The sequence below is a fragment of the Schistocerca cancellata genome, chromosome 10 (genome assembly GCF_023864275.1).
Source record: "Schistocerca cancellata isolate TAMUIC-IGC-003103 chromosome 10, iqSchCanc2.1, whole genome shotgun sequence".
In the NCBI taxonomy this organism is placed as follows: Eukaryota; Metazoa; Arthropoda; class Insecta; order Orthoptera; family Acrididae; genus Schistocerca; species Schistocerca cancellata.
In genome coordinates this window covers 217,139,017-217,162,225 of record NC_064635.1, presented here as the reverse complement: position 1 = coordinate 217,162,225, position 23,209 = coordinate 217,139,017, and the positions used below count along the sequence as shown (strand labels likewise).

The window sequence follows — 23,209 nt, the reverse complement described above, 5'->3', positions numbered from 1 at the left end:
AAGGCTGCAACCTGTCTCCACTGTTGTTCGTATTATTCATGGATCATATGTTGAAAACAATAGACTGGCTGGGTGAGATTAAGATATGTGAACACAAAATAAGCAGTCTTGCATATGCGGATGACTTAGTTGTGATGGCAGATTCAATTGAAAGTTTGCAAAGTAATATTTCAGAGCTAGATCAGAAATGTAAGGACTATGGTATGAAGATTAGCATCTCCAAAACGAAAGTAATGTCAGTGGGAAAGAAATATAAACGGATTGAGTGCCAAATAGGAGGAACAAAGTTAGAACAGGTGGATGGTTTCAAGTACTTAGGATGCATATTCTCACAGGATGGCAACATAGTGAAAGAACTGGAAGCGAGGTGTAGCAAAGCAAATGCAGTGAGCGCTCAGCTACGATCTACTCTCTTCTGCAAGAAGGAAGTCAGTACCAAGACTAAGTTATCTGTGCACCGTTCAATCTTTCGACCAACTTTGTTGTATGGGAGCGAAAGCTGGGTGGATTCAGGTTACCTTATCAACAAGGTTGAGGTTACGGATATGAAAGTAGCTAGGATGATTGCAGGTACTAGTAGATGGGAACAATGGCAGGAGGGTGTCCACATTGAGGAAATCAAAGAAAAGCTGGGAATGAACTCTATAGATGTAGCAGTCAGGGTGAACAGGCTTAGATGGTGGGGTCATGTTACACGCATGGGAGAAGCAAGGTTACCCAAGAGACTCATGGATTCAGCAGTAGAGGGTAGGAGGAGTCAGGGCAGACCGAGGAGAAGGTATCTGGATTCGGTTAAGAATGATTTTGAAGTAATAGGTTTAACATCAAAAGAGGCACCAATGTTAGCACTGAATAGGGGATCATGGAGGAACTGTATAAGGGGGGCTATGCTCCAGACTGAACGCTGAAAGGCATAATCAGTCTTAAATGATGATGATGATGATGATGATGATGAATAAAATCTACAAACAGATGGCTTGGCAATAGGCTCAAACCTTTCCGGTTTGTTAGGTGAAATATTTATAAGTAACTCCAATCAGCACCTCCCCAAAAATATCATCTACTACTACAGATATGTAGATGATATCATTTTAACCAATGGCACAAAAGCTGACATCAATGAGTTGAACCAGTTATTCAATTCTTCAATTATTGTAGTCCTGCTCCCTCAGTTGGACAGAAACCAAAACACTGCATTAAAACAAGTGTTCAGTTCATAGTGCTGTGGAATGTGGGAAAAAACCGCAAATTGGCATTCATAAGAAGAAGAACAAGACCAAAAATGCAACAGGAGCGTAATATGTAAGAAATTGTCCACACAACCTGCCACTGATGATGCCTTGCAGAAAATAAAGGCAAAACGCATATGGCACTAAAATTGTGTTTTATTCAGTTGCTGTCAGACGGTCCATAAGTAAAAATTATCAATATACAGTTATTCAATCATTAGAATAAAGAATAACAGACATCTGTTTGAAATCTATTGGAAGCCCATCACCCCACTACAACACACTACAATCCACAGCTCCTCTTGTCACCCCATATCCCCAAAAAATAGCAGCATACCAGTACATGATCAATAGAGCTATCCAAAACACCACTCTCTGAAGACAAATATGAACAAGAAATTGAAATAACAAAACAAACAGCTATTTGCAAATTGTTACAACAGCTCCATAGTTGACACTGTGAAACAATTAATAGCGGTAAAGCAATCACCTCACAAAAAAACGAAAAGAAAACAATATCTTCCACACAATCCCCTTTCTAGGTAACATTTCATATCAGATTGCAAGTGTCTTGAAACAAAAAGGCGTAAACATATCCTTTATCACAGAAAACAAGATTAGACAGAAGTTACCCCACAATACCAGCACATGAAACCCCCTTCATCACACATGTGTGTACAAAATTGAATGTTGGACAGCAACTGCTTCTACATAGGCCATATAGGCAGATTGTTTGAGATCACATTCAAAGAAGACGTGGCAGCACTAAAAAACAAAAGATACCATACATCATCAGCAGTGGTCACCCACCTGCATGACAATTTGGTAATGGGGAGGAGTGTGAGTATTTGTGTGTGTGTGTGTGTGTGTGTGAGTGTGTGTGTGTGTGTGTGTGTTTGTGTTGAAGCAAAAAGGACAAAAATACACAGCGATGAAAAGTAAGAAATTAAATTGAAGTAAATATATAAAAATAATTAAACAATGAAAACTGCAGGATGAAATATTAACAATATTACAAAAAGGGTAGGTTGTTACTCACTGTAAAGACACACACAGTTGCACAGATAGGCACAATGAATAGACTGTTATGCATTGAGCGTTTCGCCAAAGCCTTCTTCAGAAAAGAAGACACACACACACACACACACACACACACACACACACACACACACACAAAAAAAAGCACACCTCGCGCACACGACCGCTAATTTGTGCAAAGATTTCAAATGAACAAAATGACAGCAAATAAAAAAGCTGATGTGATGATTAAAATGATGCAGAAAATGATCACATATTTTTAAAAAATGTTTTTAAACCAATTAATTTAATAAAAATAATTATTTCAGCTGAAAAAACAAACCTATATTATACCCAGTGGTATTCAAATCCACAACCTTCAACATACGAGTCAGTTAACCACAAGGTTATGGTCTCTCTTTTTGTTACCAAAGCTATTTTCAAGGCTCTAATGCGTTATTAAAAATTCTGAAATTTTTTTATGTCAAATATACACAAGTAAGGGACCATCAGGGTAAATCGCTGCAGCATGTGAAACCACTAATCTTAACCTACACCACTGTATGCTTGGGTTCAAACAGCCGATCACACCCCTGGGGACCTCTGCTTGTAAATATAGCATCTTACAAACAACTGGTCCTCTTTGATTTCTTTTCTTTCTTATAGGATTCGGAAATCAGTGCCTTGACATCAATTTCACTAAAGCAATATACAAAATTATCAAAGACTCTTACAGAAATCTTTGCTTGTTTCCAAGCACTGTTTAGCACACAAAATTGTAAACTGTTAACACAGCTGCCAGTAGGCGAGTCCACAGCAATTTTAATATGAATTCCACATTTACAAACAAATGGACAGTCTAACACAGAAATACTTAATCATGTTTGCAGTCTTCCTTATTTTTAATTAATAATTGCATGGAAATCTAAGTATTCACAATAATTATATCTAAAAACAAAGATGATGAGACTTACCAAACAAAAGTGCCGGCAGGTCGATAGACACACAAACAAACACAAACGTACACACAAAATTCTAGCTTTCGCAACCAATGGTTGCCTCATCAGGAAAGAGGGAAGGAGAGGGAAAGACGAAAGGATTTGGGTTTTAAGGGAGAGGGTAAGGAGTCATTCGAATCCCAGGAGCGGAAAGACTTACCTTAGGGGGAAAAAAGGATGGGTATACAGTCGCACACACACACACACACACACACACACACACACACACACACACACACACACACATATCCATCCGCATATACACAGACACAAGCAGACATATACAGAGGCAAAGATCTGCCCAAACTCTTTGCCTTTGTATATGTCCGCTTGTGTCCGCATATGTGCGGGTGGACATGCGCGCGTGTGCGAGTGCACACCCGTCCCTCCCTCCCCCCAAGGCAAGTCCCTCCACTCCCGGGACCGGAACGACTCCCCACCCCCTCCCCCAAAACCCAAATCCCCCCGTACCTCCCCCTCAGACAACACTACTTACAAAGTTTGCCAAGGTAATCCCATTCCTGATGTCCAGGCGGAGCTTCAAGGAATCCTCAGAACCTTAGCCCCCTACAAAAATTTTCACCTGACTCCATCAACCTCCTGACCCCACCGACATCCCGCACCCCTACCTTCTACCTTCTTCCAAAAATTCACAGACCCAATCATCCCAGCTGTCCCATTGTAGCTGGTTACCAAGCCCCCACAGAACGCATCTCTGCCTATGTAGATCAACACCTTCAACCCATTACATGCAGTCTCCCATCCTTCATCAAAGACACCAACCACTTTCTCGAACGCCTGGAATGCTTACCCAGTCTGTTATCCCCGGAAACCATCCTTGTAACCATTGATGCCACTTCCTTATACACAAATATTCCGCATGTTCAGGGCCTCGCTGCGATGGAGCACTTCCTTTCACGCCGATCACCTGCCACCCTACCTAAATCATCTTTCCTCATTACCTTAGCCAGCATCATCCTGACCCACAACGGGGGGAGGGGGGGGGGGGATATGTGTGTGTGTGCGCGAGATATATATATATATTTTAAAAAATTTTTTTTTTTCCACGTGAGAAAAATATATTTAAAAAGAAAGATGATGAGACTTACCAAACAAAAGCGCTGGCAGGTCGATAGACACACAAACATACACACAAAATTCAAAATTCTAGCTTTCGCAATCAACGGTTGCCTCGTCAGGGAAGAGGGAAGGAGAAGGAAAGACAAAAGGATATGGGTTTTAAGGGAGAGGGTAAGGAGTCATTCCAATCCCGGGAGCGGAAAGACTTACCTTAGGGGGAAAAAAGGACAGGTATACACTCGCACACACACACACATATCCATCCGCATATACACAGACACAAGCAGACATTTGTAAAGGCAAAGAGTTTGGGCAGAGATGTCAGTCGGGACGGAAGTACAGAGGCAAAGATGATGTTGAAAGACAGGTGAGGTATGAGCGGCGGCAGATTGAAATTAGAAATTAGCAGAGATTGAGGCCTGGCGGATAGCGAGAAGAGAGGATATGCTGAAGGGCATGTTCCCATCTCCGGAGTTCTGACAGATTGGTGTTAGTGGGAAGTATCCAGATAACCCGGACGGTGTAACACTGTGCCAAGATGTGCTGGCCGTGCACCAAGGCATGTTTAGCCACAGGGTGATCCTCATTACCAACAAACACTGTCTGCCTGTGTCCATTCATGCGAATGGACAGTTTGTTGCTGGTCATTCCCACATAGAACGCTTCACAGTGTAGGCAGGTCAGCTGGTAAATCACGTGGGTGCTTTCACACGTGGCTCTGCCTTTGATCGTGTACACCTTCCGGGTTACAGGACTGGAATAGGTGGTGGTGGGAGGGTGCATGGGACAGGTTTTACACCGGGGGCGGTTACAGGGGTAGGAGCCAGAGGGTAGGGAAGGTGGTTTGGGGATTTCATAGGGATGAACTAAGAGGTTACGAAGGTTAGGTGGACGGCGGAAAGACACTCTAGGTGGAGTGGGGAGGATTTCATGAAGGATGGATCTCATTTCAGGGCAGGATTTGAGGGAGTCATATCCCTGCCGGAAAGCCACATTCAGAGTCTGATCCAGTCCCGGAAAGTATCCTGTCACAAGTGGGGCACTTTTGGGGTTCTTCTGTGGGAGGTTCCGGGTTTGAGGAGATGAGGAAGTGGCTCTGGTTATTTGCTTCTGTACCAGGTCGGGAGGGTAGTTACGGGATGCGAAAGCTGTTTTCAGGTTGTTGGTGTAATGGTACAAGGATTCCGGACTGGAGCAGATTCGTTTGCCACGAAGACCTAGGCTGTAGGGAAGGGACCATTTGATGTGGAATGGGTGGCAGCTGTCATAATGGAGGTACTGTTGCTTGTTGGTGGGTTTGATGTGGACGGACATGTGAAGCTGGCCATTGGACAGGTGGAGGTCAACGTCAAGGAAAGTGGCATGGGATTTAGAGTAGGACCAGGTGAATCTGATGGAACCAAAGGAGTTGAGGTTGGAGAGGAAATTCTGGAGTTCTTCTTCACTGTGAGTCCAGATCATGAAAATTTCATCTGTACCAAACTTTGGGTTGGCAGGCCTGGGTAACCAAGAAGGCTTCCTCTAAGCGACCCACGAATAGGTTGGCGTACGAAGGGGCCATCCTGGTACCCATGGCTGTTCCCTTTAATTGTTGGTATGTCTGGCCTTCAAAAGTGAAGAAGGATGGTGTGACTTACCGAACGAAGGTGCTGGTACGTCGATATACACACAGACGAGCACGGGCGTGCACACGGAATTCTGGCTTTCGCGACCGACGGTTGCCTCGTCGAGGTGGAGGGCGGGAGGGGGAGGTACGGGGGGATTTGGGTTTTGAGGGAGGGGGGTGGGGAGTCGTTCCGGTCCCGGGAGCAGAGGGACTTGCCTTAGTGGGAGGGAGGGACGGGTGTGCACTCGCACACGCGCGCATTTCCATCCGCACGTATGCGGACACAAGCGGACATATACAGAGGCAAAGAGTTTGGGCAGATCTTTGCCTCTGTATATGGCCGCTTGTGTCTGTATATGTGTGGATGGATATGTGTGTGTGTGCGAGTGTATACTCGTCCTTTTTTCCCCCTAAGGTAAGTCTTTCCGCTCCCGGGATTGGAATGACTCCTTACCCTCTCCCTTAAAACCCAAATCCTTTCGTCTTTCCCTCTCCTTCCCTCTTTCCTGATGAGGCAACCACTGGTTGCGAAAGCTAGAATTTTGTGTGTATGTTTGTGTGTCTATCGACCTGCCAGCGCTTTTGTTTGGTAAGTCTCATCATCTTTGTTTTTAGATATATTTTTCCCACGTGGAATGTTTCCCTCTATTATATTCACAATAATTATATGTTTAAGAAATTGGTACAAAAATGCAAAAGTCAAATAGAAAATAGAATACTTAGTTCTAGAGATTGAACACTATTATTGACGTATTTAACTTTTTTCCTTTAACAATAAGTTAAAAAATAAAAAGACGGCCCCTCTGATAACCTTTGCTGTTGAGCACACATAAAGCCCAAAAACACACATAGAAAGACAGTATTTATATAAAAAATATCATTCAATATTTGTTAATTAATATTCCTGTTAGACAACAAATACAAAAATTAAATAAAAGAAAACAAAAAGTTGCTACTGACAAGAAGTGAACCAGTGACTTCACAAACACAAGACTCTTACATTACGCACTCAGCTACTCGTGAATATGTTAACGTAACAGAAATATTTTGTAGTTAACAGCACTCTGAAATCTTCTATCTTAAAAGCCAATTTTTTTGAGCTTGAGAATTGCTTGATACTGCTCTAGAAAACTGATGTCTGGCCACTGGTGTTTAAAGAATGAAGAAAATCGCAAATGGCCTGCCCATAAAGCTCTTGTGAGCTTATTGTTTACAAATGGCTCATCTTTACTCACTGAAAGTGAAACCCCGTAAAAAATTATCCAGTGAGTCATTAAGACCCTCAACAGTTTACAATATTTCTTTTCTCCTTTGGATAGGTACCACACACTTACAAAATTTCTGAAATGGCAATATTTCTGCTACTGTGATATTGGAATTGTTTGTTATTCACTACTCAAATACTGGCCATCATGACATTTAGAAGTGGTATCTGACATGCACAAGGATAGGCCTCCAAGCTGTCCAGTCACCAAAATATGACATGCAAACAAGACTTGTGACACGTAGTCACAAGTACAATTGGTATAAAAACAGTTTAAAAGCAGTAGCTTAGAACACTGCCCAGTGAGAATCAACTGTAATGAAATGATCTGTCATAACACTGGCACTTGTTTAACAGATAATAAAATAAGCTACAGCATGCACACTGAGGTGTTACTCTTGCTCTTTGTGTTAACAAAACAGATAAGAATATTTCTTCAATGTGCACTTAATTACCAATTTTATTAGGTGCTACGCCAGCTTTTTTTATTACAGCTGTCTAGCACTGAGCAGGGTTCTTATTTCTGCTATTACTTTTTAAACTGCATATACCAATTGTATAGTTTATCAGTATTTATGAAGGGAGTTAAATGTACTGCAATGAACTTCTCATTAAAGTCTGATCTCATCTGCCCCAGTTTTATCAATACACCTCACAGATTTTCATGCTACATCAAAAATTCACTAGTAGCATAACAATGAAAAAATTACAGAGGAATGCACATTATTCAAAGCCACACAAGGACTTAGGCAACTCAATTGAACTACAGCTATTTTTTTTAATACTGTTGTTCATACTATACACATGCTCGAATGATTGTTTTTAGTACATCAGGAGAATGGGGAAAAGAAAGGTGAGCCTAAAGAAAGTGAACAGATGACAAACGAACATTTCCTCAAAATGTGCCAAGTAACAAGGTGATATTTTCACAGAAATATGAACATGGAATTTTTGTTTCAATCATGAAAATTCTTTGTTTGTATAGAAAAAGGAAGGAGGACCAGAGTTCAATGACCTGTAATGAAGAATTCAACAGAAACACAAGGCAAGTTGCACATATTGTAAAAGGCAAACAGCCTTGGTTCTTAAAAAAATCACACCAGCATTTGCCCAAAGCTATTTAAAGAAACCATGGAAAATCTAAATCTGGATGTATCTGAAATGACGTGCTAAAGAATGTGAGTCTAGCGTCCTAGCTCTATGACACCGAGCTATCTATGTCAGAATAGTTAGTTGACAGTTCCTCATGGACAGGAACTTAAAAACTTGCAGCTAGAATACTGTTTAAGTATCAAGAGGCAGCAGTTTGGGACACTTACAGCACCAAAAGTCAGTTAAAACTGAGTTATACTAACTTTTTTTTCCTCTATATATGAAAGGCTTTATGGAGAGAGTGTTGGTCTTACACTGTAGGCATCATTTAAGAAGGGTTTTTTTTTTTGTTTTTTTTTAATTCCACTCCTACAGGATGAGACTGTTTTGAATATACACTCCTGGAAATTGAAATAAGAACACCGTGAATTCATTGTCCCAGGAAGGGGAAACTTTATTGACACATTCCTGGGGTCAGATACATCACATGATCACACTGACAGAACCACAGGCACATAGACACAGGCAACAGAGCATGCACAATATCGGCACTAGTACAGTGTATATCCACCTTTCGCAGCAATGCAGGCTGCTATTCTCCCATGGAGACGATCGTAGAGATGCTGGATGTAGTCCTGTGGAATGGCTTGCCATGCCATTTCCACCTGGTGCCTCAGTTGGACCAGCGTTCGTGCTGGACGTGCAGACCGCGTGAGACGACGCTTCATCCAGTCCCAAACATGCACAATGGGGGACAGATCCGGAGATCTTGCTGGCCAGGGTAGTTGACTTACACCTTCTAGAGCACGTTGGGTGGCACGGGATACATGCGGACGTGCATTGTCCTGTTGGAACAGCAAGTTCCCTTGCCGGTCTAGGAATGGTAGAACGATGGGTTCGATGACAGTTTGGATGTACCGTGCACTATTCAGTGTCCTCTCGACAATCACCAGTGGTGTACGGCCAGTGTAGGAGATCGCTCCCCACACCATGATGCCGGGTGTTGACCCTGTGTGCCTCGGTCGTATGCAGTCCTGATTGTGGCGCTCACCTGCACGGCGCCAAACACGCATACGACCATCATTGGCACCAAGGCAGAAGCGACTCTCATCACTGAAGACGACACGTCTCCATTCGTCCCTTTATTCACGCCTGTCGCGACACCACTGGAGGCGGGCTGCACGATGTTGGGGCGTGAGCGGAAGATAGCCTAACGGTGTGCGGGACCATAGCCCAGCTTCATGGAGATGGTTGCAAATGGTCCTCGCCGATACCCCAGGAGCAACAGTGTCCCTAATTTGCTGGGAAGTGGCGGTGCGGTCCCCTACGGCACTGCGTAGGATCCTACGGTCTTGGCGTGCATCCGTGCGTCGCTGCGGTCCGGTCCCAGGTCGACGGGCACGTGCACCTTCCGCCGACCACTGGCGACAACATCGATGTACTGTGGAGACCTCACGCCCCACGTGTTGAGCAATTCGGCGGTACGTCCACCCGGCCTCCCGCATGCCCACTATACGCCCTCGCTCAAAGTCCGTCAACTGCACATACGGTTCACGTCCACGCTGTCGCGGCATGCTACCAGTGTTAAAGACTGCGATGGAGCTCCGTATGCCACGGCAAACTGGCTGACACTGACGGCGGCGGTGCACAAATGCTGCGCAGCTAGCGCCATTCGACGGCCAACACCGCGGTTCCTGGTGTGTCCGCTGTGCCATGCGTGTGATCATTGCTTGTACAGCCCTCTCGCAGTGTCCGGAGCAAGTATGGTGGGTCTGACACACCGGTGTCAATGTGTTCTTTTTTCCATTTCCAGGAGTGTATGTCACTATTAAGCCAATATTGAAGCCAGACCTACAAAAATTAATATTTGATTTCACAGTCAGAAATAAAGAAATTCCTGGATGAGATTTTCACTCTGCAGCAGAGTGTGCGCTGATATGAAACTTCCTGGCAGATTAAAACTGTGTGGCAGACCGAGACTCGAACTCGGGAGCTTTGCCTTTCGTAGGCAAGTGCTCTACCATCTGAGCTACCCAAGCACAACTCACACCCCGTCCTCACAGCTTTACTTCTGCAGTACCTCGTCTCCTACCTTCCAAACTTTACAGAAGCTCACAGGAGAGCTTCTGTAAAGTTTGAAAGGTAGGAGACGAGGTACTGGCAGAAGTAAAGCTGTGAGGACAGGGCGTGAGTCGTGCTTGGGTAGCTCAGATGGTAGAGCACTTGCCTACGAAAGGCAAAGGTCCCGAGTTCGAGTCTCGGTCCGCAACACAGTTTTAATCTGTCAGAAAGTTTCAAAGAAATTCCTGTTTCAGCATTTTTAGAAACCTAACCCTATGGGAGTGAAATAGTGGGGGAAAGCTTTTCTGAAAATAAATCATTATTAAAGAACTACTAAAGTACTATTAAAGCTACATCTATGAAAATTTGTATCTGATGTCTCGGTTTCAAAAAAAAAAAAAGTATGTTTCAGTGTTTTTGAAAATTCAGCTGCCTAATGAAATGAAATAGGGGATGAAAAATTGTATGAAATTCTTTCATTACAAAAATATTTTCAAAGCTAAATCTAAGAAAATGTGCATTTTGGCTTTTCTGTTAGAAATTTTAAAAAAATAGAAGTTAAAATGTTTTTTTCAAATTCATCCCCTTAGAAGGTGACAACATTTAAGAAAATATTTCATTATCTTAAAAAAAATGTTTAAAGCTAAATGTATGAAAATTGGTATTTCATTTCTCAGTTAGATATAAAGAAAGGTGTTAGGGGGTGAAATATTTTCACAAGACTACAAAAGGCATAATTATCAATAACCTTGGGCTCCAGCTACCAGAATTGGTTTACGGTCAGAAGTCCATCCAGAGAAAACCCTGCTTCTATAGCCTCAATAAGCATGAAAAGTGTAGAATGTGTTACAATTTGTGAACAACATAAAAATTTAATTCAAGAAAAACACACAAATCTGTGCAGACCACACAGGCTACACAAGAGAAGCAGCAGGTGCTATGCTAGTTATCAATAAATATATAATATTTTTGTTGCATTTCTTCATAATGTATTATACTGCATTAAAAATTACTTTGTGACTCACAGACTGCAATGGAGGAAGGAGTGATGCCAGTGTGCAGTCAGCCACACTTCACAAAGTGCTGTACACGCATACAAACTGGCAATCCAGCCAGCACATAGCGCTCAAGAAAGAATTGCGACTGACTAGTGGCTGGCCTTTATCACTCGAATCATTGGAACATCAGTCACAAAGTAATATTAATTGGCGTACAATGATTTATAAAAAAGTGGTAATCCAGTTTCTTATGGATAACAAAATATCTCCCCTCACACTGTAACTTCCATTATGAAATGTTTGTATCTCAAAGGAAATAAGTAACTAGGGAATTAAAAAATAAGAAGCCTTAATTTGCCAACTTATTATCGCAGTCACAGTTACTAGAAAGAAAATGAGCAATTTTGATATTGTTGTCTGTAATCTGGAATTAAAATTGGAGCATCTGAACAACAACTGAATTTGAAAAAAAAAAAAAAAATTAAAAGGAATGAAAATAAATGGTTATGGAAAAATCACTGAGGAAATCAGTAAAATACATATTTTAGGATCTGTGACGACGGAAAGCAGTTCCTGCACTGAGGGAATAAGAAGAAGAGTGCAATTTGGAAAATCAGTTACCATTACATTTGGCAAATCACTAAAAGAAAGAAAACACTCTACTAACGAAAATAAAAATGGATGGAACTTTGGTCTTTGCCATACTTTTGTACAGTTATGATTGGTGGACAATGAAAACTCTAGATTACAAGAAAACGTATTCTTTTGATATGCAGGTTTGAGGGAGGATCCTGAGGAGTTGATGAACCAAAAATAACAAATAAAAGTGATCCAAAAAATAAAACAAACTGTCTTTGGACGCCAAAATACTGCAGATGAAATTAAGATACTGATTGATTTCATGTACCGAACATGCTCCAGCAATGGCTTATGCCACAATTACAACACGATAATGGAGGCGTCATTTTGCAACATGATGGTATCCCACCACACTTTCCCCCAGGTGTGCACAATTACCTCAATAGCCAACTGCCTCAGCATTGTGACTCTCCTCTTCTTCAGTGGCTCCCACGGTCGCCTGACAACTCTGCATGATTGATTCTTATGGAGTTACATCAAAGATCACACATTCCTGCCTCCAAGGCCAATTCATTTGGAAAAGTTGCAAGACTAATTAACGGGGCTTCAATATCAAACGTTACATCCGGAGATGTGAATGGAAAGAGTCTGAGTATCATATTAGACTTGGACTATCATATAGACTTGGACAGGATTTGTGATTGGTGTAAAGAATGGCAGCTAACTCTAAATATAGATAACTGTAAATTAATGCAGATGAATAGGAAAAAGAATCCCGTAATGTTTGAATACTCCATTAGTAGTGTGGCGCTTGACACAGTCACGTCGATTAAATATTTAGGCGTAACATTGCAGAGCGATATCAAGTGGGACAAGCATGTAATGGGAGTTGTGGGGAAGGAGGATAGTCGTCTTCGGTTCATTGGTAGAATTTTGGAAAGATGTGGTTCATCTGTAAAGGAGACCGCTTATAAAACACTAATATGACCAATTCTTGAGTATTGCTCGAGCGTTTGGGATCCCTATCAGGTCGGATTGAGGGAGGACATAGAAGCAACGCAGAGGCGGGCTGCTAGATTTGTTACTGGTAGGTTTGATGATCATGCGAGTGTTACAGAAATTCGTCAGGAACTCGGGTGGGAGTCTCTGGAGGAAAGGAGGCGTTCTTTTCGTGAATCGCTACTGAGGAAATTTAGAGAACCAGCTTTTGAGGCTGATTGCAGTACAATTTTACTGCCGCCAACTTATATTTCACGGAAACACCACAAAGATGAGAGAGATTAGGGATTGTACAGAGGCATATAGGCAGCCATTTTTCCCTCATTCTGTTTGGGAGTGGAACAGGGAGATAAGATGCTAGTTGTGGTACGGGGCACCCTCCGCCACGCACCGTATGGTGGATTGCGGAGTATGTATGTAGATTATGTAGATGTAGCTGTAGATGTAGTGTTTACTGCTTCATAAATATTAAGCTCCCACAATATCAGTTTAAAACTTGGAGACAACGTGTCTATTTTCTAAATGTCTCATATTTTTTGCACAGTCATCTCATGAAACTCGGAGATCCTTATGAACAATCCTATAGATTTAAGCATGTGTTGTTGTGATCTTCAGTCCTGAGACTGGTTTGATGCAGCTCTCCATGCTACTCTATCCTGTGCAAGCTTCTTCATCTCCCAGTATCTACTGCAACCTACATCCTTCTGAATCTGCTTAGTGTATTCATCTCTTGGTCTCCCTCTACGATTTTTACCCTCCACACTGCCCTCCAATGCTAAATTTGTGATCCCTTGATACCTCAAAACATGTCCTAACAACCGATCCCTTCTTCTAGTCAAGTTGTGCCACAAACTTCTCTTCTCCCCAATCCTATTCAACACCTCCTCATTAGTTACGTGATCACCCACCTTATCTTCAGCATTCTTCTGTAGCACCACATTTCGAAAGCTTCTATTCTCTTCTTGTCCAAACTAGTTATCCTCCATGTTTCACTTCCATACATGGCTACACTCCATACAAATACTTTCAGAAACGACTTCCTGACACTTAAATCTATACTCGATGTTAACAAATTCCTCTTCTTCAGAAACGCTTTCCTTGCCATTGCCAGTCTACATTTTATATCCTCTCTACTTCGACCATCATCGGTTATTTTACTCCCTAAATAGCAAAACTCCTTTACTACTTTAAGTGTCTCATTTCCTAATCTAATTCCCTCAGCATCACCCGACTTAATTTGACTACATTCCATTATCCTCGTTTTGCTTTTGTTGATGTTCATCTTATATCCTCCTTTCAAGACACTGTCCATTCCATTCAACTGCTCTTCCAGGTCCTTTGCTGTCTCTGACAGAATTACAATGTCATCGGCGAACCTCAAAGTTTTTACTTCTTCTCCATGAATTTTAATACCTACTCCGAATTTTTCTTTTGTTTCCTTTACTGCTTGCTCAATATACAGATTGAATAACATCGGGGAGAGGCTACAGCCCTGTCTTACTCCTTTCCCAACCACTGCTTCCCTTTCATGCCCCTCGATTCTTATAACTGCCATCTGGTTTCTGTACAAACTGTAAATAGCCTTTCGCTCCCTGTATTTTACCCCTGCCACCTTCAGAATTTGAAAGAGAGTATTCCAGTTAACATTGTCAAAAGCTTTCTCTAAGTCTACAAATGCTAGAAACGTAGGTTTGCCTTTTCTTAATCTTTCTTCTAAGATAATTTGTAAGGTCAGTATTGCCTCACGTGTTCCAACATTTCTACGGAATCCAAACTGATCTTCCCCGAGGTCGGCTTCTACCAGTTTTTCCATTCGTCTATAAAGAATTCGCGTTAGTATTTTGCAGCTGTGACTTATTAAACTGATAGTTCGGTAATTTTCACATCTGTCAACACCTGCTTTCTTTGGGATTGGAATTATTATATTCTTCTTGAAGTCTTAGGGTATTTCGCCTGTCTCATATATCGTGCTCACCAGATGGTAGAGTTTTGTCATGACTGGCTCTCCCGAGGCCATCAGTAGTTCAAATGGAATGTTGTCTACTCCGGGGGCCTTGTTTCGACTCAGGTCTTTCAGTGCTCTGTCAAACTCTTCACGCAGTATCTTATCTCCCATTTCGTCTTCATCTACATCCTCTTCCATTTCCATAATATTGTCCTCAAGTACATCGCCCTTGTATAAACCCTCTATATACTCTTTCCACCTTTCTGCCTTCCCTTCTTTGCTTAGAACTGGGTTGCCATCTGAGCTCTTGATATTCATACAAGTGGTTCTCTTCTCTCCAAAGGTCTCTTTAATTTTCCTGTAGGCAGTATCTATCTTACCCCTAGTGAGACAAGCCTCTACATCCTTACATTTGTCCTCTAGCCATCCCTGCTTAGCCATTTTGCACTTCTTGTCAATATCATTTTTGAGACGTTTGTATTCCTTTTTGCCTGCTTCACTTACTGCATTTTTATATTTTCTCCTTTCATCAATTAAATTCAATATTTCTTCTGTTACCCAAGGATTTGTATTAGCCCTCGTCTTTTTACCTACTTGATCCTCTGCTGCCTTCACTACTTCATCCCTCAGAGCTACCCATTCTTCTTCTACTGTATTTCTTTCCCCCATTCCTGTCAATTGTTCCCTTATGCTCTCCCTGAAACTCTGTACAACCTCTGGTTCTTTCAGTTTATCCAGGTCCCATCTCCTTAAATTCCCACCTTTTTGCAGTTTCTTCAGTTTCAATCTGCAGTTCATAACCAATAGATTGTGGTCAGAATCCACATCTGCCCCAGGAAATGTCTTACAATTTAAAACCTGGTTCCTAAATCTCTGTCTTACCATTATATAATCTATCTGATACCTTTTAGTATCTCCAGGATTCTTCCAGGTATACAACCTTCTTTTATGATTCTTGAACCAAGTGTTGGCTATGATTAAGTTATGCTCTGTGCAAAATTCTACAAGGCGGCTTCCTCTTTCATTCCTTCCGCCCAATCCATATTCACCTACTATGTTTCCTTCTCTCCCTTTTCCTACTGACGAATTCCAGTCACCCATGATTATTAAATTTTCGTCTCCCTTCACTACCTGAATAATTTCTTTTATCTCGTCATACATTTCATCTATTTCTTCATCATCTGCAGAGGTAGTTGGCATATAAACTTGTACTAATGTAGTAGGCATGGGCTTTGTGTCTATCTTGGCCACAATAATGCGTTCACTATGCTGTTTGTAGCAGCTAACCCGCACTCCTATTTTTTTATTCATTATTAAACCTACTCCTGCATTACCCCTATTTGATTTTGTATTTATAACCCTGTAATCACCTGACCAAAAGTCTTGTTCCTCCTGCCACCGAACTTCACTAATTCCCACTATATCTAACTTTAACCTATCCATTTCCCTTTTTAAATTTTCTAACCTACCTGCCCGATTAAGGGATCTGACATTCCACGCTCCGATCCGTAGAACGCCAGTTTTTTTTCTCCTGATAACGACGTCCTCCTGAGTAGTCCCCGCCCGGAGATCCGAATGGGAGACTATTTTACCTCCGGAATATTTTACCCAAGAGGACGCCATCATCATTTAATCATACAGTAGAGCTGCATGTCCTCGGGAAAAATTACAGCTGTAGTTTCCCCTTGCTTTCATTTAAGCATATGTAATCATAATCAGAGTTGGCACAAGTTTCTTCAAGTGAAATTTGCTGATATTTCCAGACAAGTTTTAGTATTTTTCCCTGACAAATTTTGAGACCTCAAGTGCCAGTAAAGATATAAGATGACAAAAAATGTAAGGACTTCTGTATTTCTCTCCCATGTGAGCAAAAATCTTAACAACTAACATCAACAGCTTTTGTAATGAACTGTTTTTTGATGGAGAAAGCAAGCCAAATGGTATGTGTGTTTCATTAAGATCACTGTTATTATTGTACTTCAATAAAACAAAACACATCTGGCCACAAAAATATGCATTTCCTTGGACTCGCAAACCAGATTTAAAACGCGTTCTGTGGTTTCAGAAATAACCTCAGAAAAAGTAGGCCTCTTGAAAGAAGTGATAAGGCAGGGGAAAGTTGTGTAAACCAAAACTATAGGTGATCGCCAATAAAATGTAGGTTCTACTATGTTCAGTTACTATCCCCTGTGTTATGTCTATTATTTTACAGGTACGTGTGAATTTTCTTTTGAGAAGTATATGAGTATATAGCATACAAACTGCCAGTGACTGCCACAATTTTCTTTTTATTGTCCATACTTTCTAATATATAAACTACTCTCAAACTGACAAAACGTACTACAATAAATAAAAGTCTATAAAATGCCACACTGTACAATGTGGTGAGACAGTCACAATTGCTGAAATCCATCACCCACGGCCTCTGGCTTACCGAGGAGCACCTAGGTCCTGGGTCCACGGATAAACCACGAAAATCCACCGCATTATGCACACACAAAGAGACCCGGCCTGCAGGCAGATTGGTGAGACTACATCCGATGCGCACGGCCTGCACGTTAGTGGGAAATGAGCTTCAGAATGGCAAGAACGATCCGTTAAGAGATACCCGTAGACACGGTCTGCAGTTTTGGCCCGTCGCAGGAATCCACTCGTAAGGCCAGCTATTCACGTGTCACAGACAGGATGTCGATCAAGTGAGATTGCCGTGATCAATCCGTGCAACAGATAACTTTTGCAAATACTCTGAGACTCAATACTAATCAGGATGGGTAACAATTCACCGTAAGGATGACCGCTGAGCTGCAGGCAGGCATGTAGAAAAGACAATCACACATTCACAACTCAATTTTCGGCCATAGCCTTGGTCAGAAAATGAGAGCACACACGCACTCAGACACAACTTATGCACTCACGACCACTGTCTCCAGCCGCTGCGCCAACAAGCTCTGAGAATCTGATCCAAATGAACCACTCCTGAATCAGATTGAAACGAACCACTCCTCATGCCTCTTGCCAGCAGTTACTAGGCTAGCAGCAAGAAGCGGTGGCAACACTACTGCAAGCTGAGGGGAGTGGTACAAAGGCGAGGAGCAGTAAGAATGAGGGAGCAGGGAAGCAGGGCATGTTCTCAGCTGTGTCCAGCCAGCAACGACGCACGACATCTCAGTAAACAAACCATTTCATCTACTGAGACAAAAACGAGATTTTCCCAGGGTTTTTGACTAATTTCCTTGATACTTCCCCAATTTCCGTACACAAATACATTAAAAAATTATTTACGGTCTCGTCACTGTACGGATCCATAGAAAATACACAAATACATTAAAAAATTTTAAAAGTACCTGTCATCCGTGTGTGTGGCTTCGTGGGCCTTGAGAGAGCTGGGGTCCAGGAACGCTTTACCACAGGTGGAGCAGGAGAAGGGCTTGACGCCACTATGGACACGCAGGTGGCGCAGTAGGTGGCTGCGACGACCGTACCGCGCCGGGCACTGGTCACAAGCGAACTTCCCCGGTTCGGCCACATCCCTGGCCCTGCCACCGGGCAGCTGCCGGTTGCGCGGACACTCCTGCGAGCGCGGGTGCCGGCGCGCCAGCTCTGCAGTCGCCAGCACTTCCCCACAGGCGGCACACGCGTTGGGCGGCAGCGCAGCGCCCTCCCTGGCGACCACGTCAGCCGCCTTGCAGGTGTGGCCTACCATCGCCTTCCTCGAGGGGAACCCTTTCCGGCACGTGTCGCACGTCACCATCTGCTCCTCACTTTCTGCATCCTCGGAGTCTTCCTCTTCCAGGTCTGAATTTCCCTCTTCCTCAACTGCGACCGTACGGAACACGGCACGGTCCTCACGTTCTCCTTTCGCAAAAGGAGAATCTTCATTTGGTACTTTGTATCCTGTATTCACTGTCCTCGAAAAGCCAACATCATTTGGTGACAGCTCAATGTGCTGGGCTCTCGAATTGGATACATTTTCAAATGTCAGCTTCACACTGAATAATGAGAAAAACACAAAGTGTGTTATAAATTCTAGTTAAAATTGACACCAGGAAGTAATAAAAATAATAATAATAATAATAATAATAATAATAATAATAATAATCTGTCATTTAAAATTATACTTTTCCACACTATAATTTGGTACAACCTCAAGTTGCAGCAAAATGAACCCCTAAAAATAGATATTTGATGATCTTTCAGTTTTCCCCAAAATCTGATGTTTGTTTTGTTTTAGGGCGCAAAAACAACAAGGATCATAGGTACACATGTCAAAACTGTAGAACACGAAGACAAAGAGAGGAGTTAAAAACAACTACACATTAATCCCATACAACTGACAAGAACACAGCTAAAACAGGGACCTAGAGAAAGGTCTATAAATTACACCACAGGGAAATGGAGGTCCCGAACTAGAAAATTATATGGCCTTTGCCATATTGCTACGATGGATAAAAGGTAAAACGCAGTCGACAGCCCAAGTATCATTTGCTAGAACGGTGGATAACTCGAGTAACAAGTGCAAATGAGAATGTAAGGTGTTAAAAAAAGGGCATTCTGTCAGGAAATGGAGGACTGTCAAAAGTAGAGCACAATGAGTACGAAGTGGTGGGGGAGCACCACTTAACAAGTGGCAATGGCTAAAAAGACAGTGCCTGATGCGCAACCTAGCTAAAATGATCTCCTCACACCAAGAGGACCGAGAGGAGGTCATCTGAGCCACTGGGAGAGGCTTAATAACCTGGAGTTTGATCCTGTAAAGGGAGGACGAGTGGGGATACCAAAGGGACACCACTTGCTGACAGACGGCAACACAGAAATTGTCGGAGAGAATAGAAGAACCAGCGGGCTGAGGTACGAGGACTGCAGCCTTGGCAACAGCGTCACCTGCTTCGTTTCCCGTCAGAACAATGTGACCAGGAACCCACATAAATATCACAGTGGCCCCAACAAGAATGAGAAAGTGACAGTTTTCCTGGACCCGCTGCACTAAGGAATGGGCAATGTACAACACACAGAAGCTTTGAAGGGCACTGAGAGAGTTGGAGCAGATGATGCAATTGAAAAGCCTGTGTCCTCCGATCTTCTGCATGGCCTGATACAGGGCGAATAACTCTGCTGTAAATACTGAGCAGTGTTCCAGAAGCCAAAACTGAAAAACACCTGTGCCAATGATGAAGGCACACCCAACACCACGGTCACTCTGAGAGCCACCAGCGTACACAAAAGTACTATTGCAAAATTCCGTGCTAAAGTCGTTAAACTGAAGGCGATAGAGCGAGGCTGCAGTAGTGTCCTTAGGAAGGGAATTAAGGCCGCCGCACGAAGTCGAGGCAGTGAAGGCTTCACACCCACCGGGAAAGTGGCAGGTAGTGTGAAGTTAAGTTGCTGGAGCGAGAACCAAGAGCAAACTCCAGGAGGTAACAGATGAGAGGAACGCACGTCACAGTGACAATCAACGGAGTCATCGAAGGAGGCGGCATAGGATGGGTGGCCACGCAAGGCAGACAAACGGCACGCACATCTGCCGAGGAGAAAGTCACGGCGGTAGGACAGTGGTAATTTGGCAGCTTTTGCATACACTCTCAACCGGGTTAGTGTAAGAAACACCCATTGTCTAGTTATGAATGGGCAAGGGACCAGTACAAATGGTGCAGGGTGGTACGATCTGCTCCCCAGGAAGTACCACTGAGGACACGTAGAACACTGACGGACCGTAGGCAGTGGGCTGCCAGGTGGGAGGACCAAGAAAGTTTCCTGTCAAGCATGAGCCCCAGGAATTTTGTAGCTTAAACAAATGGAAGAGCAAAAGGCCCAAAATGTAAAGACAGTGGAAGAAAAATATTGCCGGAAGAAAACAACTGCGGCACCAGAAATTCATACCGAGGGTTTTGTCAGTGAAAAAACAAAAGCCACTGTCAATGCTCAACAAGTAAAAGCGATTGATACATCACTGAAGATGCTGCTCAATGAGACAGGTCCGTGGAGAACTGCATTCATTAGACAGCAAAACTGTCAACGAAAAGGGAGCTGGAGATGCCCGGCAGGAGACGTCATTATAGCGTTAATGGCAACAGCAAAGAGGACGACCTTCAGGACAACCCTGCGGCACACAATTTTCCTGGATAAAGGTGTCCAACACGACACAACCCACACATACCGTGAAAACCCGGTCTTTTAAAAATTCCTGAAGAAAAGGAAATGGGGCATGTAGCCACAGAAGCCCTACGTGTAGAGTGTGCGGAGGATACCAGTCCTCCAGCAGGTGCCATAGGCTTTCTCCAAATCGAAAAACATAGCCACAGTCTGGGATTTCTGCAGAAAACCATTTCAGGATCAGGATGAAGTGAGAGCATGATCTAGCTCCCTCATAGTAAAAGCAATATTGCAGCACTCACAATTCTGAGAGGAGAAGTGTATAGCCCGAGCTGCCTCCACTCATTTCCAATGGAGAAGGGCAGGGTGACAGTGGGAGGAGCTCGAAATCTCCGCAAAATGGCAGCCCGTGACGTTGGAGATGGCAGTAGGGTGCACTAAGACATCACCAGGTATGGTCGGGCAGAAATTGGGGAACAGATCTGGGTTCAGAGAGAAGCTGGAGGTTGGCCCACATGACGAAAGAGGGAGTGAAACTGTTAAAAGTACTACTGAATGAAAGCCAGCTAGCTTTTCTGCTATCCCAAAGAACGCAACGACACAGTGCACACATCTGTTTATAATGAATGCAGTTTGCCATCATAGGATGATGGATAAAAATGCAGAGAGCACGTCTCTGCACGCAAATTGTGTCACGGCACACCTCAGTCCACCAAGAGACCGGGACACGGTGTGGTAAAGAGGCAGTGCGAGGAATTGAACGTTCTGCGGTGGTAAGGATAATGTTTGTAAAATATTCCACCTGGTCATCACAACTGGAGAAATGTTGTTAATCGAAGGTCACCGGGGAAGAGTAAAGCCTCCAGTCGGCCTTAGTTAACTGCCATTTGGGTGTGCACGTAGGTGGGGTAGGAGTCAGCAAATGGATAGCACACGGGAAATGGTCGCTCGAGTATGTGTCAGAGAGAATGGACCACTCTAGACTATGGGCAGGCTGGCCAGTGCAGAAGGATAGGTCCAAATGGGAATAGGTGTGTGAGAGGTCTGAAAGGAACATGGCTGCTCTTGTGTTAAGGCAGAGGAGGTTAACTTGATTGAGAAGATGAGCCAAGAGGGCACCTCTCAGACAGGTTCTGGGAGAACCCCAAAGGGAATGGTGCACATTTACGTCACCAAGTAGCAGAAAGGGGTGAGGTAGCTGCCTAATAAGCTGGACGAAATCTGCCCTGGTGACATCGAATGGCTGCGGAATGTAAACAGTACAAAAAGAAAATTTCATGTGAGGAATGAAACGGTGAACTGCAACAGCTTGAAGGCAGGTAGTCAGGGAGATGTGTTGACTATGAATGACATCCCTTATGAGCAGCATGACTGCCTATGAAACGGAATGCCGACCTTGAGGGGAAGGTTACAATGGACCAGGAAGAAACGCAAGGGCTCAAGCAGTTGTGAGGATGCAATTTTGTTTCCTGCAGGCAGAGAACAAGCAGACAATGGGATTCTAAGAGTAGCCGTGTAAATCCTCTTTGTTTGATCGAAGGCCATGAATGTTCAATTGAAGAAGAGCCATAACAAGGAAATGGGACGAGGGATAAAATCAAGGGGTGTCACCTTGGTGGCTGCCAAGTGCCAGCTTTAAAGACTCACTGCTACAGAGAACAAGGACTAGAGGATCCTGCTCCACGAGATCTACAGAGGCATTGGCACTCTCCCTCTGTTGATCTGCAGAGTCCAGGGCACAAAAACAGTTGGTGCTGTGCACCAGCAACATGGAGGTCAGCTGGGCGAGCGTCCCGCATGGCGACACTGTCAGAGAGGATCTCCGAGTCAGCGAAGGAGTAGACCATTTGCCTTTGACTTCTTGGAGCCTTCCCAGTTGGCAGAGGAAGACTCAGATGTTTGTTGGCTGGAGAGACATAAGAAGTCCTCGTGGGAGTATTCCGTCTGTCCTTTGCTTCAGACCATCAAGCTGCCTAGTGTAAATATACCATGGGAAGAAGTCAGTATTCAGTGGACCTCAACATGAGCAGGATGATCATGGAGGAGCGAAACTGCAAGCAGTTGTGCTTCAGGACCAGTTGGTTGGTTGGTTTGGGGGATTAAAGGGACCAGACTGCGACAGTCATCGGTCCCTTTTTCCAAAAAATTAAAACCGCCCAAAGAGAATAAAAAACGAACAACAGGAAAGACGTCAGACGACACGGGCCAAGAAAGACTTTGACAGAGATCAGACAAAACGAAATAAGATCAC

The 23,209-nt window shown here is 43.4% G+C and overlaps 1 protein-coding gene across 1 annotated transcript in view; it reads right to left on the bottom strand.

The window, feature by feature from the left end:
• Positions 1-23,209, bottom strand: part of LOC126106277 (zinc finger protein 436-like) — an 84,537-nt gene that overhangs the window by 19,662 nt on the left and 41,666 nt on the right. Inside the window, exon 5 of the mRNA XM_049912499.1 lies at positions 18,213-18,857. Coding sequence (XP_049768456.1) covers positions 18,213-18,857 — 645 coding nt within the window. The remainder of the gene's footprint in view (positions 1-18,212; positions 18,858-23,209) is intronic.